The sequence below is a fragment of the Drosophila guanche genome, unplaced genomic scaffold (genome assembly GCF_900245975.1).
Source record: "Drosophila guanche unplaced genomic scaffold, DGUA_6, whole genome shotgun sequence".
NCBI lineage: Eukaryota > Metazoa > Arthropoda > Insecta > Diptera > Drosophilidae > Drosophila > Drosophila guanche.
In genome coordinates, this window is record NW_022995744.1 from 11,578,189 (window position 1) to 11,602,665 (window position 24,477).

At 46.9% G+C, this 24,477-nt stretch overlaps 4 protein-coding genes across 6 annotated transcripts in view; 2 read left to right on the top strand and 2 right to left on the bottom strand.

Moving 5' to 3' along the window:
* Positions 1–9,373, top strand: part of LOC117579389 (neurobeachin-like protein 1) — a 30,327-nt gene extending 20,954 nt beyond the window's left edge. For both annotated transcript variants that reach the window (XM_034265259.1, XM_034265262.1), the window contains 11 exons: positions 1,910–2,053; positions 2,114–2,501; positions 2,569–2,737; positions 2,802–2,926; positions 2,983–3,290; positions 3,359–3,639; positions 3,704–4,055; positions 4,114–4,588; positions 4,651–4,765; positions 7,675–7,852; positions 8,455–9,373. In XM_034265259.1, the coding sequence (XP_034121150.1) occupies positions 1,910–2,053; positions 2,114–2,501; positions 2,569–2,737; positions 2,802–2,926; positions 2,983–3,290; positions 3,359–3,639; positions 3,704–4,055; positions 4,114–4,588; positions 4,651–4,765; positions 7,675–7,852; positions 8,455–8,620 (2,701 nt within the window). In that variant the 3' untranslated portion in view covers positions 8,621–9,373. The remainder of the gene's footprint in view (positions 1–1,909; positions 2,054–2,113; positions 2,502–2,568; positions 2,738–2,801; positions 2,927–2,982; positions 3,291–3,358; positions 3,640–3,703; positions 4,056–4,113; positions 4,589–4,650; positions 4,766–7,674; positions 7,853–8,454) is intronic.
* On the top strand, positions 399–1,808 carry LOC117579397 (larval cuticle protein A3A). Its single transcript, XM_034265276.1, has 2 exons — positions 399–877; positions 940–1,808. The coding sequence occupies exons 1-2, from the start codon at positions 863–865 to the stop codon at positions 1,657–1,659; spliced, it is 735 nt and encodes a 244-aa protein (XP_034121167.1). The 5' UTR covers positions 399–862; the 3' UTR covers positions 1,660–1,808.
* Positions 9,374–11,084: 1,711 nt separating the features above from the next.
* LOC117579396 (neural/ectodermal development factor IMP-L2) lies at positions 11,085–21,635 on the bottom strand. 2 transcript variants are annotated; one of them, XM_034265274.1, is made up of 4 exons: positions 21,495–21,635; positions 11,913–12,209; positions 11,337–11,834; positions 11,085–11,230 (listed from the first exon to the last, which is right to left on the bottom strand). In XM_034265274.1, exons 1-4 carry the CDS (start codon positions 21,498–21,500, stop codon positions 11,216–11,218), a joined length of 816 nt encoding a protein of 271 aa, XP_034121165.1. In that variant the 5' UTR covers positions 21,501–21,635; the 3' UTR covers positions 11,085–11,215. The 2 variants fall into 2 exon arrangements, with proteins under 2 accessions (XP_034121165.1, XP_034121166.1); XM_034265275.1 differs by lacking the exon at positions 21,495–21,635 and adding an exon at positions 13,274–13,403.
* Positions 13,290–14,107, bottom strand: LOC117579402. Its single transcript, XM_034265282.1, has one exon. The coding sequence runs from the start codon at positions 13,500–13,502 to the stop codon at positions 13,407–13,409; it is 96 nt and encodes a 31-aa protein (XP_034121173.1). The 5' UTR covers positions 13,503–14,107; the 3' UTR covers positions 13,290–13,406.
* Positions 21,636–24,477: the final 2,842 nt, after the last annotated feature.

The following is a 24,477-nucleotide window of genomic DNA, read 5'->3' on the forward strand; positions in this document are numbered from 1 at the left end:
TCTCTGGTTTCACTTGAGACTCTTGGGTGAAACAACCTTATTACTTATTATGTACTCGTACAAGGTGTTTCTCATTAGCATTTCCACTTGAAACCGCATTAAAACTTTCCAATTTGTGCACGCGTAAGGCCACAATGCCACCCAAATCGAATCGAAACCAATTAAAAGTGTAACAAGGCTTCCGAGTAAGCTCTACAGGAGCAGCAAAATGCTTGCCCTGAGATACCAGTGAACCCTTTTTTCGAGTTCAAAGTGATCTCTTATTTAAGTGTAATGTTTTTGGGTGTAAAAGACAAATTAAAGCTGGAGCTGGAGCTGGAGCCTGCATGACAATTAACGCAGCAATCGCAGCCAGCTCAGAAGCATAATCAAATCGCATTCACTTTCAATCGAATAATGCCTCAGAGCAAGGTAAAAATCGAAACGCAGAGCCAGAGCCAGAGGCAGAAATAATACAAATGAAAACTTAAAGCGGCAAACGGCAGACAGCAGACAGCGGGCAGTCAACAGAAGACATAAGACGACTGGAAATTGGTCTACGTGCCACGAATTTGGATCATAGGCAGACGCGGCCCAAAAGCCAAGGAGGAAGAGACGCAAGGAGATTTCGGCTGGTGGACAATGGCAGCCCCCGCACACGCTCTACCCGCTCACTGCTCCCTGTCCATACGCAATTTGTACGTACGCACACGGTGCCATCATCAGCTGAGCGACAGAATGCAAATTTCGCACGCAAATGGATCGCGAATGGATGGATCTGCCAGCGTATAAAAGTCGTCGTTTTTTTGGTCAGGGCATGTCAGTTCATTTTTGATAACCGACGGTGACAATCGCACAACAAAACCCCCACCCAAGCCACACAATGAATCCTCTGACGGTAAGCCCCAAAGCCTGGATTCATGGAAGGCTTACGCTGACTCTTCGTTCGACTTCTTGCAGGTTGTAGCAGTCCTCTCCTCGATGGCCCTCTCGGCTCAGGCTGGTCTCGTGGCTCCAGTGAGCGCACCTCTGGCGGCAGCTCCTTTCGGTGCACCACTGGCCTACAGCTCACCTCTGGGCGCCTCGCCATACTTTGCCCCGGCCGCGTACTCGGCGCCTCTGGGCTACTCGGCCCCGCTGCTGGCCAGGAACTATGCCGCTGCTCCATTTGCGGCGCCCTTCGGTGGTCCATTCGCTGCACCTTTCGCTGCTCCAGTTGCTGCTCCTCTGGCCGCCCCAGTGGCTGCTCCAGTGCTTGCCAAGAACGTGGTTGCTGCTCCTCTTGCCGCTCCAGTTGCAGCGCCCCTGGCTGCTCCAGTTGCTGCTCCTCTGGCTGCTCCAGTTGCTGCACCCATTGCCACCGAGATTGTGGATGCCCACCCACAGTACAGGTTCGCCTACGATGTCCAGGATAATCTGACCGGTGACTCCAAGACCCAGGAGGAGACTCGTGATGGCGATGTTGTCCGTGGCTCCTACTCCCTGATCGAGCCCGACGGTTCCCGTCGCATTGTCACCTACTACGCTGATGACATAAACGGATTCAACGCTGTCGTGCAGAAGGATGTGCCTGTGGCCGTGGCTCCCGTGACTCCAGTTCTGGCCAAGACCATTGCCGCTCCCGTTGCCCCAGTGGCTCCAGTCTTCGCCAAGACTCTGGCCGCACCCATTGTTGTCTGAGGAGGAAGGACGAATCGATAGCCTGCAATTCGACAAAGGACTTTCATCTGTACATATTCGATTAATCATTGTCGTGCCCTAAAAAAATGACTTTCATCGCAACCCAAAAATAAATAGAAACTCTTTAAAAACCTTTTGTGATTCCAAAACATCTTTGTTTGAATTCTTAATAGTGTATATAATGTGCCATTGCTTAGATTTGCCCTCCTTGACTTTGAGTCTTCATTTTCCACTCATTAATTTCTTTCAGGGACTGGGGCGAGGAGTTCTGGAAGCTTTCGCCTCATGAGAATGTGGCCCGCATGCGCCTGAAGCTGGAGCCGCAGCTGTATCCCAACAAGCACGAGAATGCTGCCAATCTGAGGGACAATGCCACCAGTGCCTACGACACCAAGTAAGCCAGACAATAAGCACAACAGCCAAGATTTGCTTCTGATTTGAGTGTGTTCCACAGGGAAATATCAGAGTTCGATTCGACCATCAAGAATGCGGTGGTGCGCGACTTTCTGGCCGACGATGAGAGCTCCCAGCTGGAGGAGGAGTTGCGGCAGCTGATCGACACACAATCGCAGCAGGATGTGGCACTGGAGAAGCTGGTCATGTCGCAGGACTGCGAGCTGATCACCCTGATGACCAAGGTCAAGGGGCGTATTGAGGTCAACCAGAGCGTGTTTACCTTCGTGGACATGAGCCCACCCACTGAGGATGGGTCCAAGCACGACTTTAGATTCACCACCAACAAAATACGCGAGGTTCATCTTCGGAAATACAATCTGCGTAGGAGCGCGCTGGAGATCTTCCTGGTAGATCAGACCAGCTACTTTCTCAACTTTACCACCAAGGTGAGTGCAGTACATCCTTTTCCGAGAGCTCTTCCTGGACTAATCCACTGCTTCCATTTCCTCACAGACTCGCAACAAAGTCTTCACCAAAATTGTGGGTTTGCCGCTGCCGAATATACTGTACGGCTCGGGTCGCTCGCCAGCGGAGCTGCTGCGTGCCTCGGGCCTCACCCAGCGTTGGATCAATAGGGAGATATCCAATTTTGAATACCTGATGTACCTAAACACCATCGCTGGTAGGACTTCCTCCAACTCTTCCCCAGTAAGCTCTGCTTAAAGTGTTGTAATTCCTCTTTGCAGGCCGCTCGTACAACGATCTGAGCCAGTATCCCGTCTTCCCCTGGATCCTCGCCGACTACTCGAGTGATGTGCTGGATCTGACGGATCCTAAATCATTCCGTGACTTGTCCAAACCCATTGGATGTGTAAGTTATGCCTAAATACATTTGTGTACAGATTAAATCAATTTGTTCGTAAATAGATTAACCCTAAGAACGAGGCTGAGGTGCGCAGTAAATACGATTCCTTCGAAGACCCATCGGGTGCCATACCAAAGTTCCACTATGGAACACACTACTCCAACTCGGCGGGAGTTCTACACTATCTTCTCAGAGTAGAGCCCTTCACCTCGCTGCACATTGAGCTGCAGAGCGGGCGCTTCGATGTGGCCGATCGACAATTCCATTCGATACCGCAGACATGGAAGCTGCTGATGGACAATCCAAACGATGTCAAGGAGCTAATACCCGAGTTCTTTTACTTTCCCGAGTTCCTCAAGAACATGAACAAGTGAGTGCCATCTCGTTCTGTCACTTATTACACTTCAGAACTGATCAAAATGTCTTCTCCCGCTACAGATTCGATTTGGGACACTTGCAAATAACCAAAGAAAAGGTGGACGATGTCATACTGCCTGCTTGGGCGACCACCCCTGAGGAATTTATTGCCATACACAGGCGGGCGCTAGAGTCCGAGTATGTCAGCCAGCATCTGCATCATTGGATCGATCTGATCTTTGGCTATAAACAGAAGGGGCCCAAGGCAGCGGAGGCACTGAATGTATTCTATTATTGCTCCTACGAGGGTGCAGTCGATCTGGACAAGATCACCAACCAGGTGGAACGAGAGGCCGTTGAGGGTTAGTGTCTCTCGCTAGCAAATGTCAACCAACCCGTGCTCAAAATATTTCTTATCCCCGCTAGGAATGATCAACAACTTTGGCCAGGTGCCATCACAGCTGCTACGGGAGCCCCATCCACGTCGCCTTACCCAGGATGAGACAGCGCTGAAACTGGTGCGCGCTGAGCTGCGGCGGCCGGATCTTACGCAGTTCCTGGACAAAGTGGTGCAGTACTATTGTGAGCTGTCCACGCCCAAGGATCCCATTGTGTATCTCAGCTCGCCACGGAGTCCGCCGCGCTCCTTTTTGCAGCTGAGTCCCGACGTGCTGGTCAGTGTGTCCAAGTCCACGATTTTAGGCTGCAATTCGTGGCTGTCCTACGACAAGGAGCAGGGATTCCTGCTGGAAATCGATGCCACCACAACCAACCTGAAGTAAATCTTACCCTGGGATTGCACCTGGGATTGTGTCTCTAATCGAGTTTCTTTACAGGAATCGCAAGCGAGTCTTTGGGCCCTTCCACTCCTCACAGCCACCGCACTCGCAGCTCTTCGCCGTGAGTACCGATGGCAAGCTGCTCTACGCGGGCGGCATTTGGGACAACGCCCTTCGGGTGTACAATCTGAACAAGGGCAAGACGGTGGCCTCGGTCACCCGCCATTTGGACATTATCACCTGCATAGCGTTGGACAATTGTGGGTCCTACCTGGTCACCGGCTCACGCGACTGCACTTCCATTGTGTGGAGCATCCAGCAGTCGAATCAGCAGGGTCCCAGTGGCGGTGGGCAGCCGAGTAACATTCCGGTGCATACCCTGACTGGGCAGTCCCATTTGCAAGCTATCACGCAGGTGAATACACAGAACAGCTACTCCCCCAAGCCGCTCACCGTGCTCTATGGCCACGACGATGCCATCTCCAGTGTGGCCATCTATACTGAGCTGGATCTCGTGGTCTCTGGTTCGCTGGTAAGCCAAACAAAGTCTCCCTCAATTCAGACTCTAACTTTCTTTCGTCGTTTGTCTTACAGGATGGCACTGTCAATGTGTATACACTACAGGAGGGGCAGTTTGTTAGAACATTGAAGCCCATCGGATGCACAGAGTCGTGTGTGCAAATCTCATTTGTAACGCTATCATATCACGGTGAGTTTTCTGATTAAAAGATCCATCTCTGGCGTGATAAGTAGGCTACAATTTGCTTTAAATTCTGCACAAAAGTATGCCTCTCTTTTAGTTGTAAAAACATTCAAATTGTGGCACTTATTTAGGGATTGTTCAATTCATTCAAGAGACTAGGAAAACTCTCTTGATTTTTCCATAAAAGGCTGCTCCTCTTACCCGATACACTTGGATTAAAAACTTGCAGTTGAGTGCGGATTTATGCGGAAGGAATATACTTAGTTCACGAAAGATCCTGTCCTGTCCTGCCCTATCCAACTGCCATCAAAGTGTATATAAGAACACTTGAGTTAGACAACCTTTTGGGTCACCCAAGCACCGCTTTTCTCTGATCTTTGCCCGGGCACACATTAAACCCCCTAATCAAAGTCATCTGCTGTGATGTGTGGTTGACAAAGCACTCACGTGCTGGCATGCCGATGTCCTATTATGTTTGAAGTGCGGGGCAATCAAACAATTTAATCAGCACAAAGCTGGCCCTCTCCGTTATCGGCAATTGCCTCATGCATGTTACATATGTACATACATTCATCTGTACATATGCACAAACATACATAAAAGAAGCGTCGAGAATCACGTGATTGTGTGGCCATGTGCCTCGTTCTGTCCCGTCCCTCAACCATGCACCACTCTGCTCTGCTCTGCTCCACTCTGCTATGCGTGAATCTGTATCTTATCGGGGTGCAGCTGAGGCGACAGCCGACAGGGCGGTCATTAATCCAAATTCAAGCATGTGAGCTTAAACAATGTGAGATGTGCTCGAGATCGTAAAGTGGACAAGTAGACAAACCACCTGCAAGGTTAGAAATGTGTCAAAAGCCACGGTATTTCCCACCATTCCTCATAGCAACTGTCAAGGTGCGTAGCTAATTTTTTAGTTCATTTATAATGGAATATTTATGTTTTGAATTCACATTCTCGCACCGTTGGAAATATGGAAATATGGAATTTTGGCGCTGATGATGAATGTGAACACTTGTGAACATTTTTGTGTTTTGATGCCTTGGTATAGATCCCATATAAAACTTGAAGATTAGTAGGCACAAGTTTCAATTGGTTTTTAATTGGCCTCATTAAAAGCAAATTAAGATTAATTTTTGATAATTTCCCTAAAACAAAAACCCCCAGGGTGCACAAACCTTGACTCAGACAACAAAATAGTCTCCTCCATTTACATTTCTTATGTTAAATAGGTCTTGAAATTATATATTCACACATTAGTTATGAAATTCCTTTGGTTTAGGCTTCTAGTATGTGCGAAATGCTACGTCAATGGGGCGACAACTCGTTTATTGAATTCTTTAAATATTCAGCCATATAGATTTCAGACTCCACTCGATCCGATCCTCTTGCAATCGGCGTGGACTTTTGAGTTTGATATAACACCGCCATATAACTCTTCACACATGTATCCGGCATGCATGTGGAACATGTGTGTCGCTCTTTGAGTGTACTGCAGGCGGAGGGAGGTCTCCTTATCGAGAGAATTCATGAGAGTATTTGAGATTATTAATTAATTCGCAACATCCGGCACTGAGTACAGTTCAGAAGTATTCAAATCAAATCGAACGTCATTCCAAACTGAGTTTCCAGGCCACATTATGGGTCTTTAATTGCGTTCTTGTCGACAGCACCCAATCAATTACATCGCCCCTAATGAAAGACCTCACAGTCGCGACGCACCACCGCGCCGCGCCGCGCCACGCCACGCCTCCAACTCCCGCCGAGATCCATTGATGGCCCTATCAGCCCCCAACGAATATACATATTCCAACCCAAACATACACATGAACATCCATTCCTTCCATCCAATCGGTTCTGCTGGCATTAACCCAAACGACGCGTCGTTAATGGAATCAAATCAGAAGCGAACGACGAGCCCCGAAACAAATCGCGTCACACAGTCACACGACCCAGCCGACCGTCTGTCCCTCCCATTATGAGTGCTCCCCGCCGTCGTATCCACTCGCGGTCTCCTACTCTGCCCGCTGTCTCCTCTCCTCTCCTCTCCCATGCTCTCTCGCTTTTCCCCCGTTTGTGCGTAGTCACAGTGAGGCGCAGTGTCGCGGCGGATTCATTCAGTATTTAGATTCGAGAGTCTTATTAAATAGTTGTAGTAAATTCTGACAAGAGACCCTAATAAAGATCAAGATATAGGTACCGACATATACATATATATGTATATGCGTACTATATGCAGCGGTATCTATTGTGGTGTGTGTGAGATCGAGAACTTTTGAATGAATTTCAAGATTGGCAAGAAGCACACCACACCACACCACACCACCCAGACCAGACCAGACACGGTTATTTCTAGTTAGATCTGAGTCGGTCATACCATTAGGAAGTTCATTCAGATCCAATCTAGAGAATTTAGCATGGGTCTTCCTTCTCCACCGAACGAGTTCTTCTCGGCACTGGCATTGGCACACACAGACACGACACTCCACACAAAAGATAACAGCAACTACGCATTGCACGCGAGAGAGGGAGCCGCCCGGTGGAGCCACATTTGTGGTGTGTGTGTGTGTGGTATGGAGCAGTATGTCGCCATGTCATAATCTTTGCGGACGATGCGATGTCAGGTTATCTGACGCACACACACACACACACACACACACACCCACAGTGGGCCAGGCCAGTCCGGACTATTGCTCGTCTAGTGATATTTCCACTGCGTAGATGGATGAAACGAAACACGAAACACGCCCTGCCCCACATTCCGCAATCTGTACAACGCTCTGCTCCGCTCGCTTCGGTTTTGCATCGATAAGATCAAAGAATGTGCTATAGATTACCAGCCCACCCCCCATAGCAGCCACCACAGCGCATAGTTTAAGATTTCATATATCATAATTATCTGCTTTCTGCAGGCCACATTGCCTTCAGCGCCCTGGACGACACCTCGCACTCGGTGCATGTGTACAGCATCAATGGATCCAGCCTTGGATCGAAGTATGTCTCCGGCAGGGTTACGGGACTGGCCTGTGCCTCCGATTACCTGGTGGTGGCCGACGATGCTGGGGACATAACTATGAGCAGATTGCATGGGTAAGTGCAGAACAAATCGACATCTATTAAACGAGTAGTCATGGCCAGTAGTGTTATCACATAAATAATTTGATGGCGAGTATATATAAAAGTTTAAGAAACCTTTGGCATCAGACCAATATCACTTTTCAGCAAAACTCCACTCGAGCATGTGTCCCTTTGTATCCCTGTGAGCATAGGTACCCTTCCTTGAGCGTCTGTAGTGTCATAGTAATTACATTTCAGAATTGAGATACCTATGTAGCTTCCGAGCCATAAGTTTGCATAAAAGCAGGCAGACAAACTTCTGACTAATTTTCTAATACCATCTCCAAGGGTAAAAAGAACTATTTAAGTTCAACGACATTCATCTTCTTGTTTTTCTAAGAAACAAATAAATGCTACGTAAATCAATTCTGAGAATTAACAAGTAAGACCACAAACGAGCATGTTTCTTATGCTACATTCGACTATAAAATACCCGCTAATCAAACGTATTTCATTACTTTAACTTCCATCAAAAAAAAAATGCTCATCAAAAATTTATATTAAATTCTCTTCGAATCAAACCTTTCAAGCTCAAATGTTTTTTTTGTTTTTGTTTTTTTTTTTTTCTACAATAGATTGAAGCCCGTGTTTGACATTCCACTGCATGTACCCATCCAAACGGTGGTGGTGACACCGGGCAACACCCACATCCTGGCACCGCTACGCGATGGCCGCCTGGCCGTCATAGCGGTACAGCTACCAGCCGGCGGCAACAAAAAGCATTCCGTGCTCAACGTTTAACGTACAACGGAGGAGAAGGAGGAGGAAGAGCACCCCCCAAACGATTTGGGGATTTCCATAATTTTGCTCTTAACTTAGATTAATTTGTCGCCGTCTTCTTTTTGTGACTTTGCTGTTTTCCCGACTCCACTTTGATTTGAACTAATCCTAGGCTTAATAAGTGTATCGTACGTATTGTGTATTGTGATTTGGTAGTTGTCTGAATTTGTTTGCTGTTTCCTACGTGATGTGCCAAAAACACACTGATAGCTGATAACTGACATATGTGTCGGAAGAAATTCCACATAAGTTGACTAAAGTTAGGCACGAGTAATCGATCGATTGCATTCCCGGAATTCCCATTGACACACGCGTTTCTTTTACCAAATTTTCTTATCCACTTGTATTTCTGTGTGTTGGCATACACCTGTCCATCGATTGAGAGACGTGCCTTGTGCCGGCTAAATCCTGGGAGCCAATAGGGCCCCGTGATCGATGGCACACTCTTCAGTTAGCGTTGACGAAAATCTGAATAAATCATCAATCATTCGGCTAGCCCCTCCTGCTGCTGATGGCTGCTGCTGGCTGCTTCAGCCATGACTGTCGCGGGCCGGGCCAGGCACGGCGAGATCTGAATGTGGACGAAGATGAAGATGGAGACGGATCTGAAGGGAGCTGGCGAGCGAAACTGGTTGTCGGCAAAGGCGACGGCGCACTTGGCAAACTACTCACTGACTCACGAGCGACTTTCAAATTGGCCCAAACACAATAAATACATATAAAAAGCCCGAAAAAAAGTCTGCCCGGCAACAGGCAGGGCGCTTAGAGATCGCCACGGCATCCAGCTGCTCGACTGATCAAGAGAAACACTTTCGTTGCCGTTGTCGTTCCCATTCTCATTTCCCCCTGGTCGCCTGCAGATGGTACCAAAAATAGAGCCCAAGCGAAGATCTTTTTGTCTAGCGGCGGGAATGATCACATGCCAGCCAATCATTAACCGAAACATTTCCAATTGAAAGTATTATCATTGTACAATTAGAGTCCGTCCACAAACACACACACATGAAAACATCCATCGCAACTTGGAGACAATAGCGCAAAAAAAGTTTGCCAAAAACAGAACAGAACAAGAACAAACAGATAATGGATCTGATTCCTCAACAATATTCTTCTCTTCTGCCTTTGATCTTTGAGGCTGCTGCTGGCTTGTTGCCAGCGATCGTGAAATTTCTTGTAGAGTACCATTTTGGGGTGGGAAAAACCCTTCTACAGACGCTTTGAATATGAATTTCCAAAGACATGTGACAATATCATAGCAGATTGATTTTGATTTGACTTCATTTGATGAATTTTACTCGTATATACAAATTTATTCGTAGTGTAGTGATGCCCATCGCTTAAGCGCACAATCCGGACTTGAGATTAGGCCCCCGTTCTACGACCTGACCCCAAATTGAATCACATCCTAAGCTGAAATAATCACTGGGTGGCCAGCTAGCTGAAGGCCAACCCACAGAACAATCTATCAATATTTTACTCCAGCAATTTAGTCAGCCGCGTATCAACCGTGTACGTAAGATCTGTTCGTTTCGGATCGTTATTTGTTGTAATAGTAATACCATTTAAAAGTTTACGTACGTAACTGTACGACGAGTTTATGTAGATAATGTGAGTGTAATCTGTACTCTGTAGATCTGTCAATAAAGTGATTTGTGAACCCAGAAGAGAGCGGTCGAGTTATTTTTTATATATATATTTAATGTTCGTTTTTCATTTCTTTTCATTGTATTTATTCAAAAAACAAACTAAACAAATTAAGAGAAAACCATATTTTCAGTTCACTTAGCTTAAAAAATAATAATAAAACATGTATTTATCGTTTGTTGGGATTGTGTGTGTGTGTGTGTGTGTGTGTGGTAGCCTATGAAACTGCTGATTCGTTCCGTGAAATACTATTCTGTGGGGTGATTTGCTGTGTATGGATTGCGATGAATTTCTGGATGAATTTTGGTCGATTAATAAATTAGTTGTAAAAAATGATTGCGGTGCACATAAATACGAATTGGGTGACTGACTGATTGTAGGGGGATGTTGTGTGGTGCTGGGGCTTTTCGGCACCCTCATTAAGTAAACGGCCAATTACCCTTACGTTGAAGCTTAACGTTAACTAGAGCTCGCCTGAATCGTTAGGAACCATCATTGCTGCGCTTACAGAACAAGACGTGTGATTTGATTACAAGCCTGATGACTAAAACTAAAATTGAAGAAAAAACCATATGGCGGAGATAAGACAATTCGATGCTATAGCTATTCGATGCGTTTAAGTCGATAGGAAATTGTTAGAGTCTAAGCCGGCATTAGATATGGATTACAATCTAAACTGGCACTTAATCTACATTGTACAACGTATGACCTTACTTTCATTTCATTTCGAAATAATTATTTTTCTTTTGTTTTGTATTTTTTGTTGTTTTTTTTTTTGTGATTTTTCTTAGCATATTCCATTTTTGTTTTCTCGCATCTTCAAAGGCATTTGATCTATCTAACTAACTAGATGAATTCTCTGTCGCTGTCAATCCAATAGCCCTGTGGTTTGTGTAGTTTTTGGTGGGATCTTTAGTCTTGCTCCTTCTGCAAATAGAACAAGCAAACAGAGATGGATTGTGAGTAAGTTGCTTTGCACTCTTGCCAGTCTTTATAGATATAGTATGTACGGGGATAGTGAGAGAATACTTACAAGTACAGGATAAACGAAGGTGTCGGCAGAGTCACGGCCAACAGAGTTGCGGGCAATGCACTTGTAGTTGCCCATATCCTCCCATTTGAGCTCCGAGATGAGCAGATCACCCGTGGGCAGCACCTTGTAGCGATGGTTCTGCACCACCTCCTTGTTCTCGTTGTTCAACCAGGTGACCTCAGCCCGGGGACGGGCGTGCACTTTGCAGGGCAGCATTACACTGGAGCCCATCAGATCCAGATGGGTCTTCTCGGTGTAGATGATGCGAGGCTTCTGGGGGCCCGGGTACTGCTTCTCGCGCACCATGCGCATATCGCCCAGATCGGAGCGCACTGGGTGGACCACTGTGCTGGCGTAGACGGTCTTGGAGCCAGTACGTCCCACACAGGTGTAGGTGCGAGACTCGCTCAGCATGTGGTCGATGATGTGCACCGATCGCACGCGAACAATGGCACTTGCCGCATCCTCAGACACCACATTCGAATCGAGATTCTCAATCTAAAGATAGAGAAGAGATAGAGGAGCGCGATCAGCTTGCTGCTGCGGAGGGGTGGAGTGCGAGAGTGTTGGACTTACCTCAGATAGCGGCAGGTGGCCGACTATCCACTGGATGGTGGGCACCTGGGAGCCCATCATCTCGCAGACAATCTCCAGAGTGGCGCCGGCTGCCTGTTGCAGCTTGGCGGGCGGCGATTTGGTGAACTTGAGCCAGTCGGCCTCGAAGGGTCGTCCTCGGGGCTTCTCCTCCGACTCCGCCTCAATGGAGTTGTCGACATCGTTGCTATCGTCTACAATGTCCACGGCACGGCTGTGGACGCTCGAGAGGCTGCCGAACAGCAGCAGCGCTAAGGCGCACAAACTTAAATTCATTTTCTGTAAGAGAGAACCAACAAACCAATCGGAAATGAGTGCAAAGTTCAAAGCCAGTATCAAATTCCACTGCAAAGTGGACAGTGGACAGTGGACAGTGGACACATCTCAATCTCATCTCATCTCATCATCCGACCGACTCCGACTATAATATAGGTTAATAAACTCGACACCACTTGATAGTCAGTCACTGGCTTGATCGGCGAGTCATGCTCCTTCTCTCGGTTATCTCTCGGAAAGCAATTATAAGTACTCGTAAATCAGGGGAGGTCTCAGCGGCCCCGATAAGAGCGCAAGGCCTTTTCAAGTGGCAGAGCTTTAGAACATTGCGAAATGTCCAGATCTCTACCACCCAGAAATCCTTTCAGAACTCACCCCCCAAAAACAGAAGTCCGAATTTCACAATGCCACGCGGCTCTGCTGACACACAAATGAGAATGAATGGAAATCTATCGCTTCAAAGTGTCTCTGCGGTTCGCGTGGGCCGCGTGAGGGTGATAAATTCGAATCGAAATTTGGAATCACACTACTGTGACGTCAGTGGATCCCGAGACAAGAGACACAACACTGAACTGTCCACTACACTATCCACCCACGCCTGGGATCAAGGGCCACTGGCGTCTAGACTGGACTGGACAACTGCGTGACCGATGAATTATTCAATCGGGCATTCGAGGGTATTATGTATGTACGAGTATTTACGAGAATGTATATTACCCCGTTCATCGATCGTCCCAAGTCTCTCGAATCGTTGGCGAATGTTGCATCAGACATTTTTTTTTCGACTCACTTTGCCCTTCGATGGGGAACTTTTCAACACTCGGTGTTTGAGGCACGGGATACGGGGAACGGGGTGCTTTGATTCGATTCTCTTTAAATTCGAATTGGAAATAGAAACCACGCAATCCGTGGGGAAATTAAATAGATAGGGATTTGTGAGTCTCATCACCATCTATTGTTGGGCCGTCGACGATTAATCATCCAACCCACCCGTTTGACGTAGCACCACTTTATCGAGACTACCATACATATAATATATCGTACAGTAGGATAAGTATATAACTCACCTTTTGATTTGATTTCTTTTTTCTCTTCCGGTAAAAAATGTTTGCAAATTTCTCCCTAACGTTTAATATATAAGAACAGGCGGTCGCGATTGCTTTGGGTCTCTTTCGGCAGTCAGAAGAGATCCGCTCGTCGTTATGTTATGAACGAATTTATCAACTCTATATTATGGTGGCTTCTCGTTTGGGTTTTCTGATTGAAGTTCAACAGCAATTGGCTTAGCACTGACATAGGTCCGGCGATGGATGCCGTCTTGGTGGTCGTGCAGCTCAGTGTTGGCGGAATCTTGACTGGAGCTTTATCGCGCACTCTGCAGATTCGGATGCGGTGGCTGCAGATCGGCTAATGGTCTAGCTGGAGACGAAGGACACACACGCACGCGTTTGGGGAGGGATTGGAGAGGAGACAGCGTCTTGGTGGCTGGCTTTCAATGATATTCGGCGTAGCGAATGTCTAGCTGACGGCTTTGGCACATTCGATCGAAATCAGTGGATCTTTCTATATATCAATCGATATAGCTGTGGACTTCTTCAATTGCTGTGGCAGTGGCAGTGACAGTGCTGTTGAGGTGGTTTGGTTGTTGCGGCACTCGTTTGAATACGCACGGTTCATCGACATTACAATTCACAAGTCAAGGTGTGTCAATGGAGGCTTCGTTCGGTCTGTCTCGCTGCGGCTTGAGCTCGATACGCGTCACTGGCTATTCACGAAAAGACTGAGGATCGGATCGGATCGTGTCGGTTTGGAATCGGTTTGAATATTGGCTTGAAAGCGAGGCGCTGGCACTGGCACTAAGATTGTTGTTCAACAGCGAAAAACTGTAAATGAACTGATCGTCACAGTCTCGGGCTCTTTTATTTATACTACTCGTGTGCTGAGCCGAGCATCCGACGGAAACACACAAACACATACACGCAGAGGCAGAGACACCGCCGCTGCTGCGCTCTTCGACTCACTCTCCCTCTCTCTCTCTCTCGGTCTCTCTCTCTGCACTCGGTCGGGCAGAATTTGAATTCATATAATTCTTTGTGTGGTCGCCGAGGGTAAGGTGGAGCGGGAGCGGGACAGTCCGGAACAAAACGGACACACAGTGCTTTTCGCTGCTAGTTATCCTGCTGCTTGGGGGCCATAAACATGAGCTTATATGTGCGATGGGATTTGATTTCATAAATTCGTCTCGATTTAATTGTTGTATTCCTGCCTCTCTCTCTCTCCGCTTGCTGTGGGATGGCAGGATTCCCCCAAACCCTTTCGAACCCATTCCCGTATCTCGGTACTTGGCTTTTAGCCAATTAACAGACAGTTGGCGATAGTAGTGAAGACCACTTCACCTCCTTCGTGTATAAGGCTGGGGCCGGCACTGGGGTTGGGGGCAAGATTCGACCGATCAGCGTGCAAGGTTCCATTAGCCGAGACTGAGTCTGTCCATTTCCCTCTGCTGCTCTGTCCCTCCATCCATTTATTTCATTGCAATCAAGTGTGAGTGCCAGTTTGTCTGCGGCGATCGTCGCATGGGATGGGAGAGATCGTGCAGGGACGGGGGACGCAGATACCACACAATGTAGCAATGCTGACTGCCCGGCAGTCGTATATTTGTATCTTTGTGTGTGCTGTTTGAGAGGAGAAAGAGGAGGAATAGAGGCACAGGCACAGGCAGAGGCATAAAACTAGTCGCTGACTGAGATTGTAATGGAGGTGCCGCTGCCGCTGCCGCTGCCGCCGCCGCCGCCGCCGGCACCATCACCACCGGGAGGTGCAGCCAAAATGGCAGACAGACTGGCAGCCACATCGCGTGTTCGCTTTCCGCTTTGCTCCGCTGTGGAGCCGGTCTGAACCGGCGACTGTTGCCGGGCGGCAGCCGCTGCCACAGCCCCACTGCGGTTGCTGCGGGTTGCTCGTTGTGTGGAGTGGAGTGGAATAGAGGGAAGTGGAGCGGCGTGGAGTGGCGGGACGGGACGGGACGGGTTCTCGACAGTTGCGACTAGTTTTCTTTCTTCTCTTTATCGAGGGGCCACATCGACAATCGACAACGACTGCAACTAGATTCAATTCTATGGGTAATTTATTTATTGCACGTTACACAAATCGTCCGACCACAAAGTCACCTCATCCCCACCCCACCCCAACCGACTTTCCGGCCAGTTGGCCGCGGTGGCGGTTCGGCACAAAGCGAAATTCAATTGAGAGAAAAATCTTGCAGGTGCTTGAAATTGTGTCTCGTGCCGCTGCCACTGCCACTGCCTTCGCCTCTGCTTCGGGCTCTACCTCTGACTATTGCTATCTGCCGGCACACCTCAAAGCGTTGCCATCGATATATCGTAACGCTGACGTAAGGGGCACTGAATTGAAATGGCCTTTCGATGGCGATGGATGCCTCTATGGGGATGTATTATTGCTGATGGGTGCTTACCTCCCCCGGGGAAATGGATTGGGTAGACGTAACACAGCCGAGATTGCACTGCTCTCTTCTGTTTCGTTTCAGGATAGGGGTTGCTCTCATTTCCTAGCTCCAGGCTGTATTTCCTATAAAGGCGACACGGATGCAACGTCCGAGCCCGAACAGAACTGTACATTTCCATCCCCTTTCCAAAATGAGATCATCTCTCGGATTGTGGATCAGTTCGTGGCATACATATTCATGGGCATCCGACGTCACAGACGACCTTTCAGGTGGATCGGCCATTATTGTCATCGCTCGTCTTGTCAATTAGGTTACCGCCTGTCGCTTTGCCACCGCCGGCCGCTCCTCTTTCATTCGAAACGTAGATTTATAGGTTCCATTTCCTAGAAACTATCAAACCATTATGCGAGCTGAGCTGGTTGATTTTCTCCCACAGATAAGAGAGGTAGAGGCCTCGAAGATATTGTATGATTCGTATGATTCGGTGCCAAGATGATGGCACAAAAAATATTGCATCATGACAGTGGACTCCGTGCAGTTGTGCATTTGTGCATTTGGTGCATGGGTTAGCCAAATTGGCTCGCTTCCGCTAATTTATAATGGGTAATGGGTGGATCGGTAGATCTCTTCCCCTGAGGCTGCACCACCACTACTCGTGGAGCAGCAGCGTCGTATCGTTTGCACTTTTCTGCTAATTAACGTCGTGACAGGCGATAGCAACACCTCCAGAGCAAACAGTGCCACAGCATCACCGGAACCACACGACACCAACACGAGGAGAAGTAGGAGGAGGAGAAGACGGCTCATTCAAAGTGAGACTGAAGAGACAGACGGACGGATAGACGGACAGTCACAGAGACAGATGGAGAGTTCGGGGAAAAGATAGTGTAACATGCAACGGAGACCAAGACCAGTCGTCACACTCAGCCCGAGATACAGCCACACAGATACACCCGAATACACTGATACACGTGAACACAGGGGACTGGACGAGGACGGGGACTGTGGGTAGTCGGAACCATTTGTTGGACTGACTGCAGGTTGCACTGGTGTGTGGGTTGGAACGAGCAGCCGATCAGCGGAGCAGCCACTGGAACGCTGCTGGTGACGACGTGAGAAAATTCATGTTCATGCCACAAATTCTGTGCCGTTTTCATGGTTTTTTTTTTCTTTTTGCCTGCTGTCACTGATACGACGCTTTGGCTATTAGTGCGGCTGTGTGTGTTGGCGTGTCTGTGTGCAGCCGCCTAGCAACAGCGAGGAGAGGAGGCCTCGATTTTGGTCTTCTACCATAGGCCGGTGTCGGTGCCATACACGCGCAGGCGCAGCAGTGGCAAAACGAGTGGTGGGGGGGAAATGGATTTCAGAGAGCTCGTGTCGCCTTGACTCGATGAAAGGTCAGTTCAGGGAATTGGAAAACCCTACGGACCGGCACATGACTGTGCATTGCATGTCGTAGTGCTGTTGTAGAACGGAATATGCCAGGCGATTCCATTGAAAAGTGGCGGAAATTCCCTTTTAATAGCTTCTCTAGGCAACTTTTTGATTTAAATTGAAACTATTTAAGGCTAAAAGTCTCCTCCCATTTCTTAGACTGGAAATTGCACCTGAAATTCCTTTGTGGTGTCGTTCTCCTTGGGCTTATCTCTTCGACCTGAACTTGAACTATAGTATTGGGATTGCCCTTAAAGCTTTCGATAGCCCTAACAATTTCCTTCCGATCTCTCCCCTCTCTGGCTGGTACATCAGTCGCACGTCGCTGTTCTACATCGCAACGAGATCACGCATCGGTAGGTTTCTGTGTGCGTAAGAGTAGATGTAATGTGCGGAGCATAACAGGCAAATGAAATGGAATGGAAAATTTTTGAAACCACATATCACGTTTCCACTCTCTTAAAAGTGGAAAATTTTACGAGTAGAGTAGTCCCAATGAAATGCAATTATCACTAATTGTTTAGCTCCCTCGGTTTGACAGATGATGACGGACAGCTGGTGGCATTAGCATTTAACATGTATGTACATTAAAGCTAACATTAACACTGCCATTACAGCAAAGAGGCATATCGGAATCGGAATTGGAAGTGGGAAGAATCTGTACTTCCTCAACAGGGTGCGAGTGGGATGCATAATGTGTACAGTAATGTATGAATTAACCTGTCTTTCGATGGTGATTTATGTGTGCCTGTGCCTGTGCCTGTGCTTGTATGTTAAGTGCATTCGCCTTCCACTGCATTTCACGCTATCTCTCTCTTACTCTCTCCCCCCTCTGTATGTGTGTGTGTGATCGTAATCTGATTCTCTGGCATTCTTCAGTCGGCTTAATTTGAACGTGTGAGGCGGGGTTGTGGGTCTCCGGTTACCTTCTGTTTGTTGTGCAACAAGTCGAGCAAGCGACCTGCCGAGCACCCAATAATCGACCACCACCGGAGTGGAGCGATGGCGACAAGTTTGACTCTGTTTTTGCCTCCGACTCCGACTTCGATCCGACTCTCGCCCAATTTGCTTCACGATTTCATCAGCCATTTAATCCGCTCTTCCTCTCCCTCTGCCTTTGCCATGGCTGCGCTCTTCGCTGCACTAAAAAGTGTGAACCCGAGCCGGAGAGCATAACCCTGAGCCTCTTCGTACCTACATTGATTCATTCATACATACTTATGTACATATGTTGTATGTACATGGCCATGTGTGAGTGAGAGAGTGTCACTTCATGGGTATGCTGGCGATGATGAGTCATATGGAAATCGTTAAAGTGAAATATTCCAAAAACTGAATGAGGTTGGGTCACATCCGAGTGTATTTAATGGGTGCTAATCAGGTCTACAAGAGACTTGTGAATTTGAAAGCTTTTTTATAGCGAACCTCATTCCCTTGAACACCATAGAGTCGATCACAGATAATGAAAGTAAATACTATTTGGTTTTATACCCGTAACAACTTCGAAACGTGCTCTTTTTGAACTATTGTGATCCCGCCACTCTTTCTCTGCGCTCGCCTTTGGCAGTTTCTTATCTTATATGTGTATGAAAGTTCCCATTTAATTGAAATCACTTCACTATAATGATTTGGCAAAAGAAAACAATAACAGTAAAATAGGTCAACTTTGGGAACTCCGAAGCTGCCAATACCCTTGATTTTTACCTACATATACGAATCGTTCTTACTTAGATTTTATATTATTTAACATCTTGAATGACCCTATACTACAGGAATGGATTTAAACTTTGTTGGGTAAGCAGTTCTCTACGACTTCGCTATGATTTCAAGAACCAACTAATTTTTAATAGGCGAATTTCGGCAGGGAATTTATATGACGTCTGATGACGTGTGCGGAGATGTTTTCGACTTGAACGTTATTAACATCACCATCAGCATCATCATCATCGTCGTCCACTTCCCAAGTTCAATGGAGCTTGAAAAACAATTATGAAAGCAATAACATGTAGAAAAGGGGGCTCGTTGCCCACACACAAACGCAGATAGAGAGACGTACTTATATAGAGTGGGATGGAGGGGGAAGAGAACAACGAGGACAGGGCCGCCAATTAAAGAATCCTACTTATTGCCAATATATACTGTATGTATGCATGTACATACTTCTGTACATATAAAAAACGTATTTTTTATGTAGCACATAATTAAGCTTGTGTACGTGTATGTGTGTGTGTGTGCGTGTGTGTAGGGGAACAACCGACGTCACGCGGAATGGATAAACACAGCATTCAAGTCAAGTGATGCCCGAATCGTTGGGGGCTCGTCGTGTGCTGCTTGTCGCGTCGGCAGCGACGCCATGCTCACATACACGCGCGCATGTATAAATACATGTTCACTCTGAGCAGCGCCAGAAGAGCGTTATGCTCTTTCTTGCGGCTCTCGCTCTCTCTGACGCCCCCTCCCTTCCTACCATTCTCTGAGCGATGCGATCGCATGCAAATGCGGCGAATGCAAAATGAAATTGAAAAAAAAAAAAACAGTGATTGCTGATCCCCCCACAAGGGGACCTCTCTCTGAGTAGGCAGTGACGCATTTGAACCCGCGCCCCTGTCCATCCGACCGACCCTCACCCGACCAGCCGGCGATCTGGCAGCAATTTACTAATTTCATTGCGAAAAATCGCCTTCGATTTAAATACCCTTGCAGAGGGTATGCTATGAGGCGTTTTTCAACGTATTAACTTTAGCGAATGAATTATAGTTCCTACGAGCTTCTCCGTACCTGAACCAAATTGTATTAGCATCAGGTTAGTAACACAAGCAAGATATGCTTTAGAATCTGTTATCACACATATGTATGTATGTACATCATAGACACAGGGTATTAAAGCTTTCGGGGCCAGAGGCAGGCATTACTTTCTCGTTTTTGCTTAGGTTTTTTTCTTCCATTAAACAAATTGCGATTTATTACAAAAGTGATCTGATTATTAATTGCTTTTGAATTGATTTCGATTCGGTTTGCATCGATGACTCCGATTCAGAATCGGAGAATGGCAGGAGAGCGGGTGGAGGTGAGCAGGTTGAACCAGAGGAGTGCGTGACCAACGCAACGTCTCGGCACTCAGGCGCGGGTCGACATGTAACCAATTCTCGGCCTGGTCCGCGATGGGAGCCGCCTTTAAGCTCACGTAGCCCCCTAGTCGAAGCTGACTTGACACCAACTACATACAGTATTCCACTGAGTCAGCAAATGAAATGGCTGCACTCAAAGACCAAGATCTGGACTTGGTATCACTGACAGAAACTAGATCGAACCGCTGCGATTCGGATAGTTCTCTGCCCCCAGATTCTGGCTTTTCATCAGATTTTGGGGAAGTGAAACCAAGGAATTCACAATATTTTGATTAAGACTTGTTTTGATCATTCTCTGCGCTTCCCACGATCGCGCCCCCATCATTCGAGGACTTTGTTTACACTAGGAATTCAGCGGATGAAAGCATTATTCCTGAGGCCCCAACGCAAAAGCTCGTACACTTAATGTTATTGTCAGTTCTATATAATTCCGTTCTTCAGAGATAAACAACATGCGATGATCTTAATCTAAAATCCCGATACTGATGCTGCTTCTCATCTCCATCACATTCCAACTCTTAAGAGCAGACACCATGGCGTCTCTACAAACCCTACAAGCTCTGCCCTGACTAATTTCTGGCATTAGCCTAGCCTATAAAAAGCACCTATATCTGTGTGTTCTCTAGAGAATCGGTTGCCCAGTGCGATAATAATTTCGCTGAGCTCTGCTCGTATTCGAATTCAAGTGTAGTGTGACTATTTAGATTATGAGAAGAGTGAATACTCGCACAACTGAAACAGTAGAACCAGGGTAGAGCAACCAATTTACAGTGCAAACAGGAATGAAGAGGGCTAAACTTCCGTCTAGACGTGTGGCCAGGTCTTCTTTCCTGTCTCTTCACGTCACATGAGGCAACTCAATTTAACAATGTTGTTTAATTTTTTAGCACTTTCTTCAGCACAAGAGCTGTTTGGAATTGAAGTCACGAGAGATCAGAAATTCAAACAAATAAACAGATAATGGCTTTAAATCTACAAGTTTCTGAGATTCGTGTCAAATTATAAGCAATGATTCACGCATGGCAGGGGAATTTTCCTTTTAAGACTGGACTGGGGATCTTTTGCTGAGTGTAAACTTTTCGAAACGATTTAAAAAACCCAACAAACAATATAAATTCAGCTGATCCTTTCTCGAAACGCACTTGGATGGATTTATAAATTAACTAGCCACTTGGAGGACAATTCCTTAGATGTACTTCACTTTTATCGAGATACTTAAAAATATGTTGAACCTTAGAGTAGTTGTAGTTGAATTCCTACCTGCATTTTCCGGTTAAATTTTCCTCTAGCTTTCACTTTGAAGAAGTTCACTGTATTTTAGTTTTCACTTTCAGTTTTTTTCACACTAGAGTTCTAGGACTTTCGATGGAGATTCTTCTCTGATTTTATTGTAGATTCCGTTATCGATTTCCTGTGTGCCGTTTCCGAAGAGAGTGCATGCAGTTACAGTTATATTCTATTGGGGCTCGGCTCTCGTCTCTGACTCTGACTCTGCGGCTGCGGCTGCGGCTGCGGCTGGGTTTCGATTTCGGTTCGCTTCTGAGTTCTCGACTGGAGAGAGCTATGTTCTGCTCGGGATGTGGCGAATGATGGACTGTGTGGCGAAAGGTTGAGCGTCCATGCTTTTATATCGAGTATCGAGCATGCCCGAAATCAACAAGTGGGCTATTGCTGCTGCTGCTCGGAGGAACGGACCGACGGACGGACGGACGTGGACGGCCGAGCCTCGACAAATTGGACTCCACACTGGGGGCTTAATAACAGTATTGGCGTCCGTCAGCGGAGGGGATTGGGATGCCATCCATCCCCTCGTGAATGTACTGGTATTGGTGCTCGTTGCTCTGCTTCGGGCTCGTCTTGTCTTCGTCTTGGCAGCGTCGGGCCGGCCTTTGGCGGTTGGGTGCGAGAGCCCTGCGAGGGTGTTGGGGCTGGGATGGAGCTGTCGAGCTTTACTTGTTGCTCTCCTTTGATTGATTGATTCAAATGCGAGAACACGAGAATAATTCATGCAAATTTATTATTTTATATCACATATTTCTCATTAATATTCGCAAAAGATATGCAGCGTGTCCATAGGAACGGATCGGATCGGATCGGCTGCCACCGGATTGGGAATCGAAATCGAAATTGAAATGAAAATGGAATTGAAATGCGTGCTCCAGATACATATTCGGCAGTACAGTTTTCAGAAAATACAGTACGATGCAGATAGAGACACGAGTGCGACAGAGTCGATCGATTACCATAGCTGAATCGCTAGAGCGATGGTTGGTCAAAGGAGTTAGGGCAGTTACCGCCCGTACATCTAGCCGAAAGGAGCAATTGAATCCATCCAATTGGATTACGAGAGATTGCCCCCGACAGTTGAGCTTTCTTATCCAGATGTTGATAATTCCGGATTTGTTCGGGCTTCAGGTGGTATTTCAGTCAGCGCGAATAAGTTTCCTCACCCTGCCCACATAAGTCATCCAATCAATGGCCAATGGTGGCAACCAGACGTCATCGCTCCACTGGTTGTGCCAGACCTGTTGCCACCATGCCGCCACCAGTGTGGGCTCCATCAAACCCAATTGCAGAGCCCGTGGACCAATTGCACAAAGATTCCGACAGGCAGACACTGCTTCTGCTGCAACAAAAGCCTCTGATTCCCCAGCAGCCGCTGGACGATGGGCTTGGACAAACACAACTCAATTGATTTTTGTGTGGCGTCAATTGAAATGCACTTCGGAGTCTAGGATGGAGACTGGGGCGTACTTGCATCGAATGGTGCGAGTCGCTCGACACCGTTATATTCAAATGAAGTAGACAGTTTTTCAATTGTAAGGCAGAAGGCAAAAGGCAGCAGCAGTCGGACAAGACAATCACCGCCCTGACCAGTACCTTTATCAGCTGCATAATCATGTCATAATGACAATGATGACACTCGCAATGATGAGTGCCGCTCGCTGATTAGCTTCTGTGGTGGAGGAGACCTTGCTACCAGCAACCACCCATCAGGGCCGCAGTAGGGTCACAGGGCTGCCCCTGGCAACAGCTATTCAGTAATTCCTTATTTAAAAATGTCCATCGCCCGCCGCGAACCCACCCACAGCTTAACCCAAACCCTCCACCACACCCACTCAGACATATGTATCCTATATACAGACTGTTTACTGTGTGTGCATTGTATCTTTGCCACACGGAGTCGCCCACGCAGTCGCGCAACCAATTTGGCCATCCGTCAATAGGGCTTCATTTGAATTGCCAGCTTGTCTCCAATTGATGATGAACGCCATCATCATCGTCGTGGCACGAGTCCGAGCACCCAGAATACCACCCACGCGCCCTCTCAGATGCTGGTCCTGTCCCGGTTCCTGGCCAGCACAGAACAGCCCCTCCTGTGGCCATCATCTATCTGCAATCAGTCAGCAGCATGGCGTAATTAAACATTGGGCTGTCACAGTTGTCGTAGTCGTCCCATTGCGCATTTATTGGCAAGTTTATTCATTTAATCATGTGATATAATATACACATGCACATATGTGTTCATATGTGTACATACAACTTGATGCATGTACATACATATGAACATACGTACATACACATGTACATATCTGTGTAGTCTGCGGGTCTATGGAAACTCCCTAAAAACCGTGCATACAAAAGGGAATTACTACAAAATTAGTGACAGTTATGGAATATCCCCAAAAAGGGAATTCTAATCTGACCACCATTTAGTGTGATTATTATATTCATTTTTTACATCATTTAATAGTTGCATGGGAAGCAGTTTTGAAAGATTGTTGTCTGCTTTAAGGGGCAACACTCCTCTTGAGATATTACAGATTGGAAAATTCTTAAAAGATGTTTATCGGAGTGTTTATAAACAGTCGGGTCGGCAAGTCACAGCATATAACTCATGTAAGTATTTACGTTATGTAGTAATTATAATAGCTAACTTATTTCAATTATGAATATTGTGCACATTTTACTCTTAAACATGTGAAGCCATCATTATTCCCTAATAAGCGTTAAACTAAAGGGAAACTAAAGGGTAAAGCGTAATTTCCATAGGAATTTTTGGCTTTTGCTATTCCAAGCATCACATTCCTCATATCAACATTTTGAGTATTCTGCCCCCATAGGTATTTGAGTGAATTTCAATTTGTGAATTTAATTTGAATGCAGTCATTTGTGTTTTTGGACTATGACACAATCGTATCGTTATTTGGGGGCTTCACTGTGCGCAGACTAAAGCTTGTAA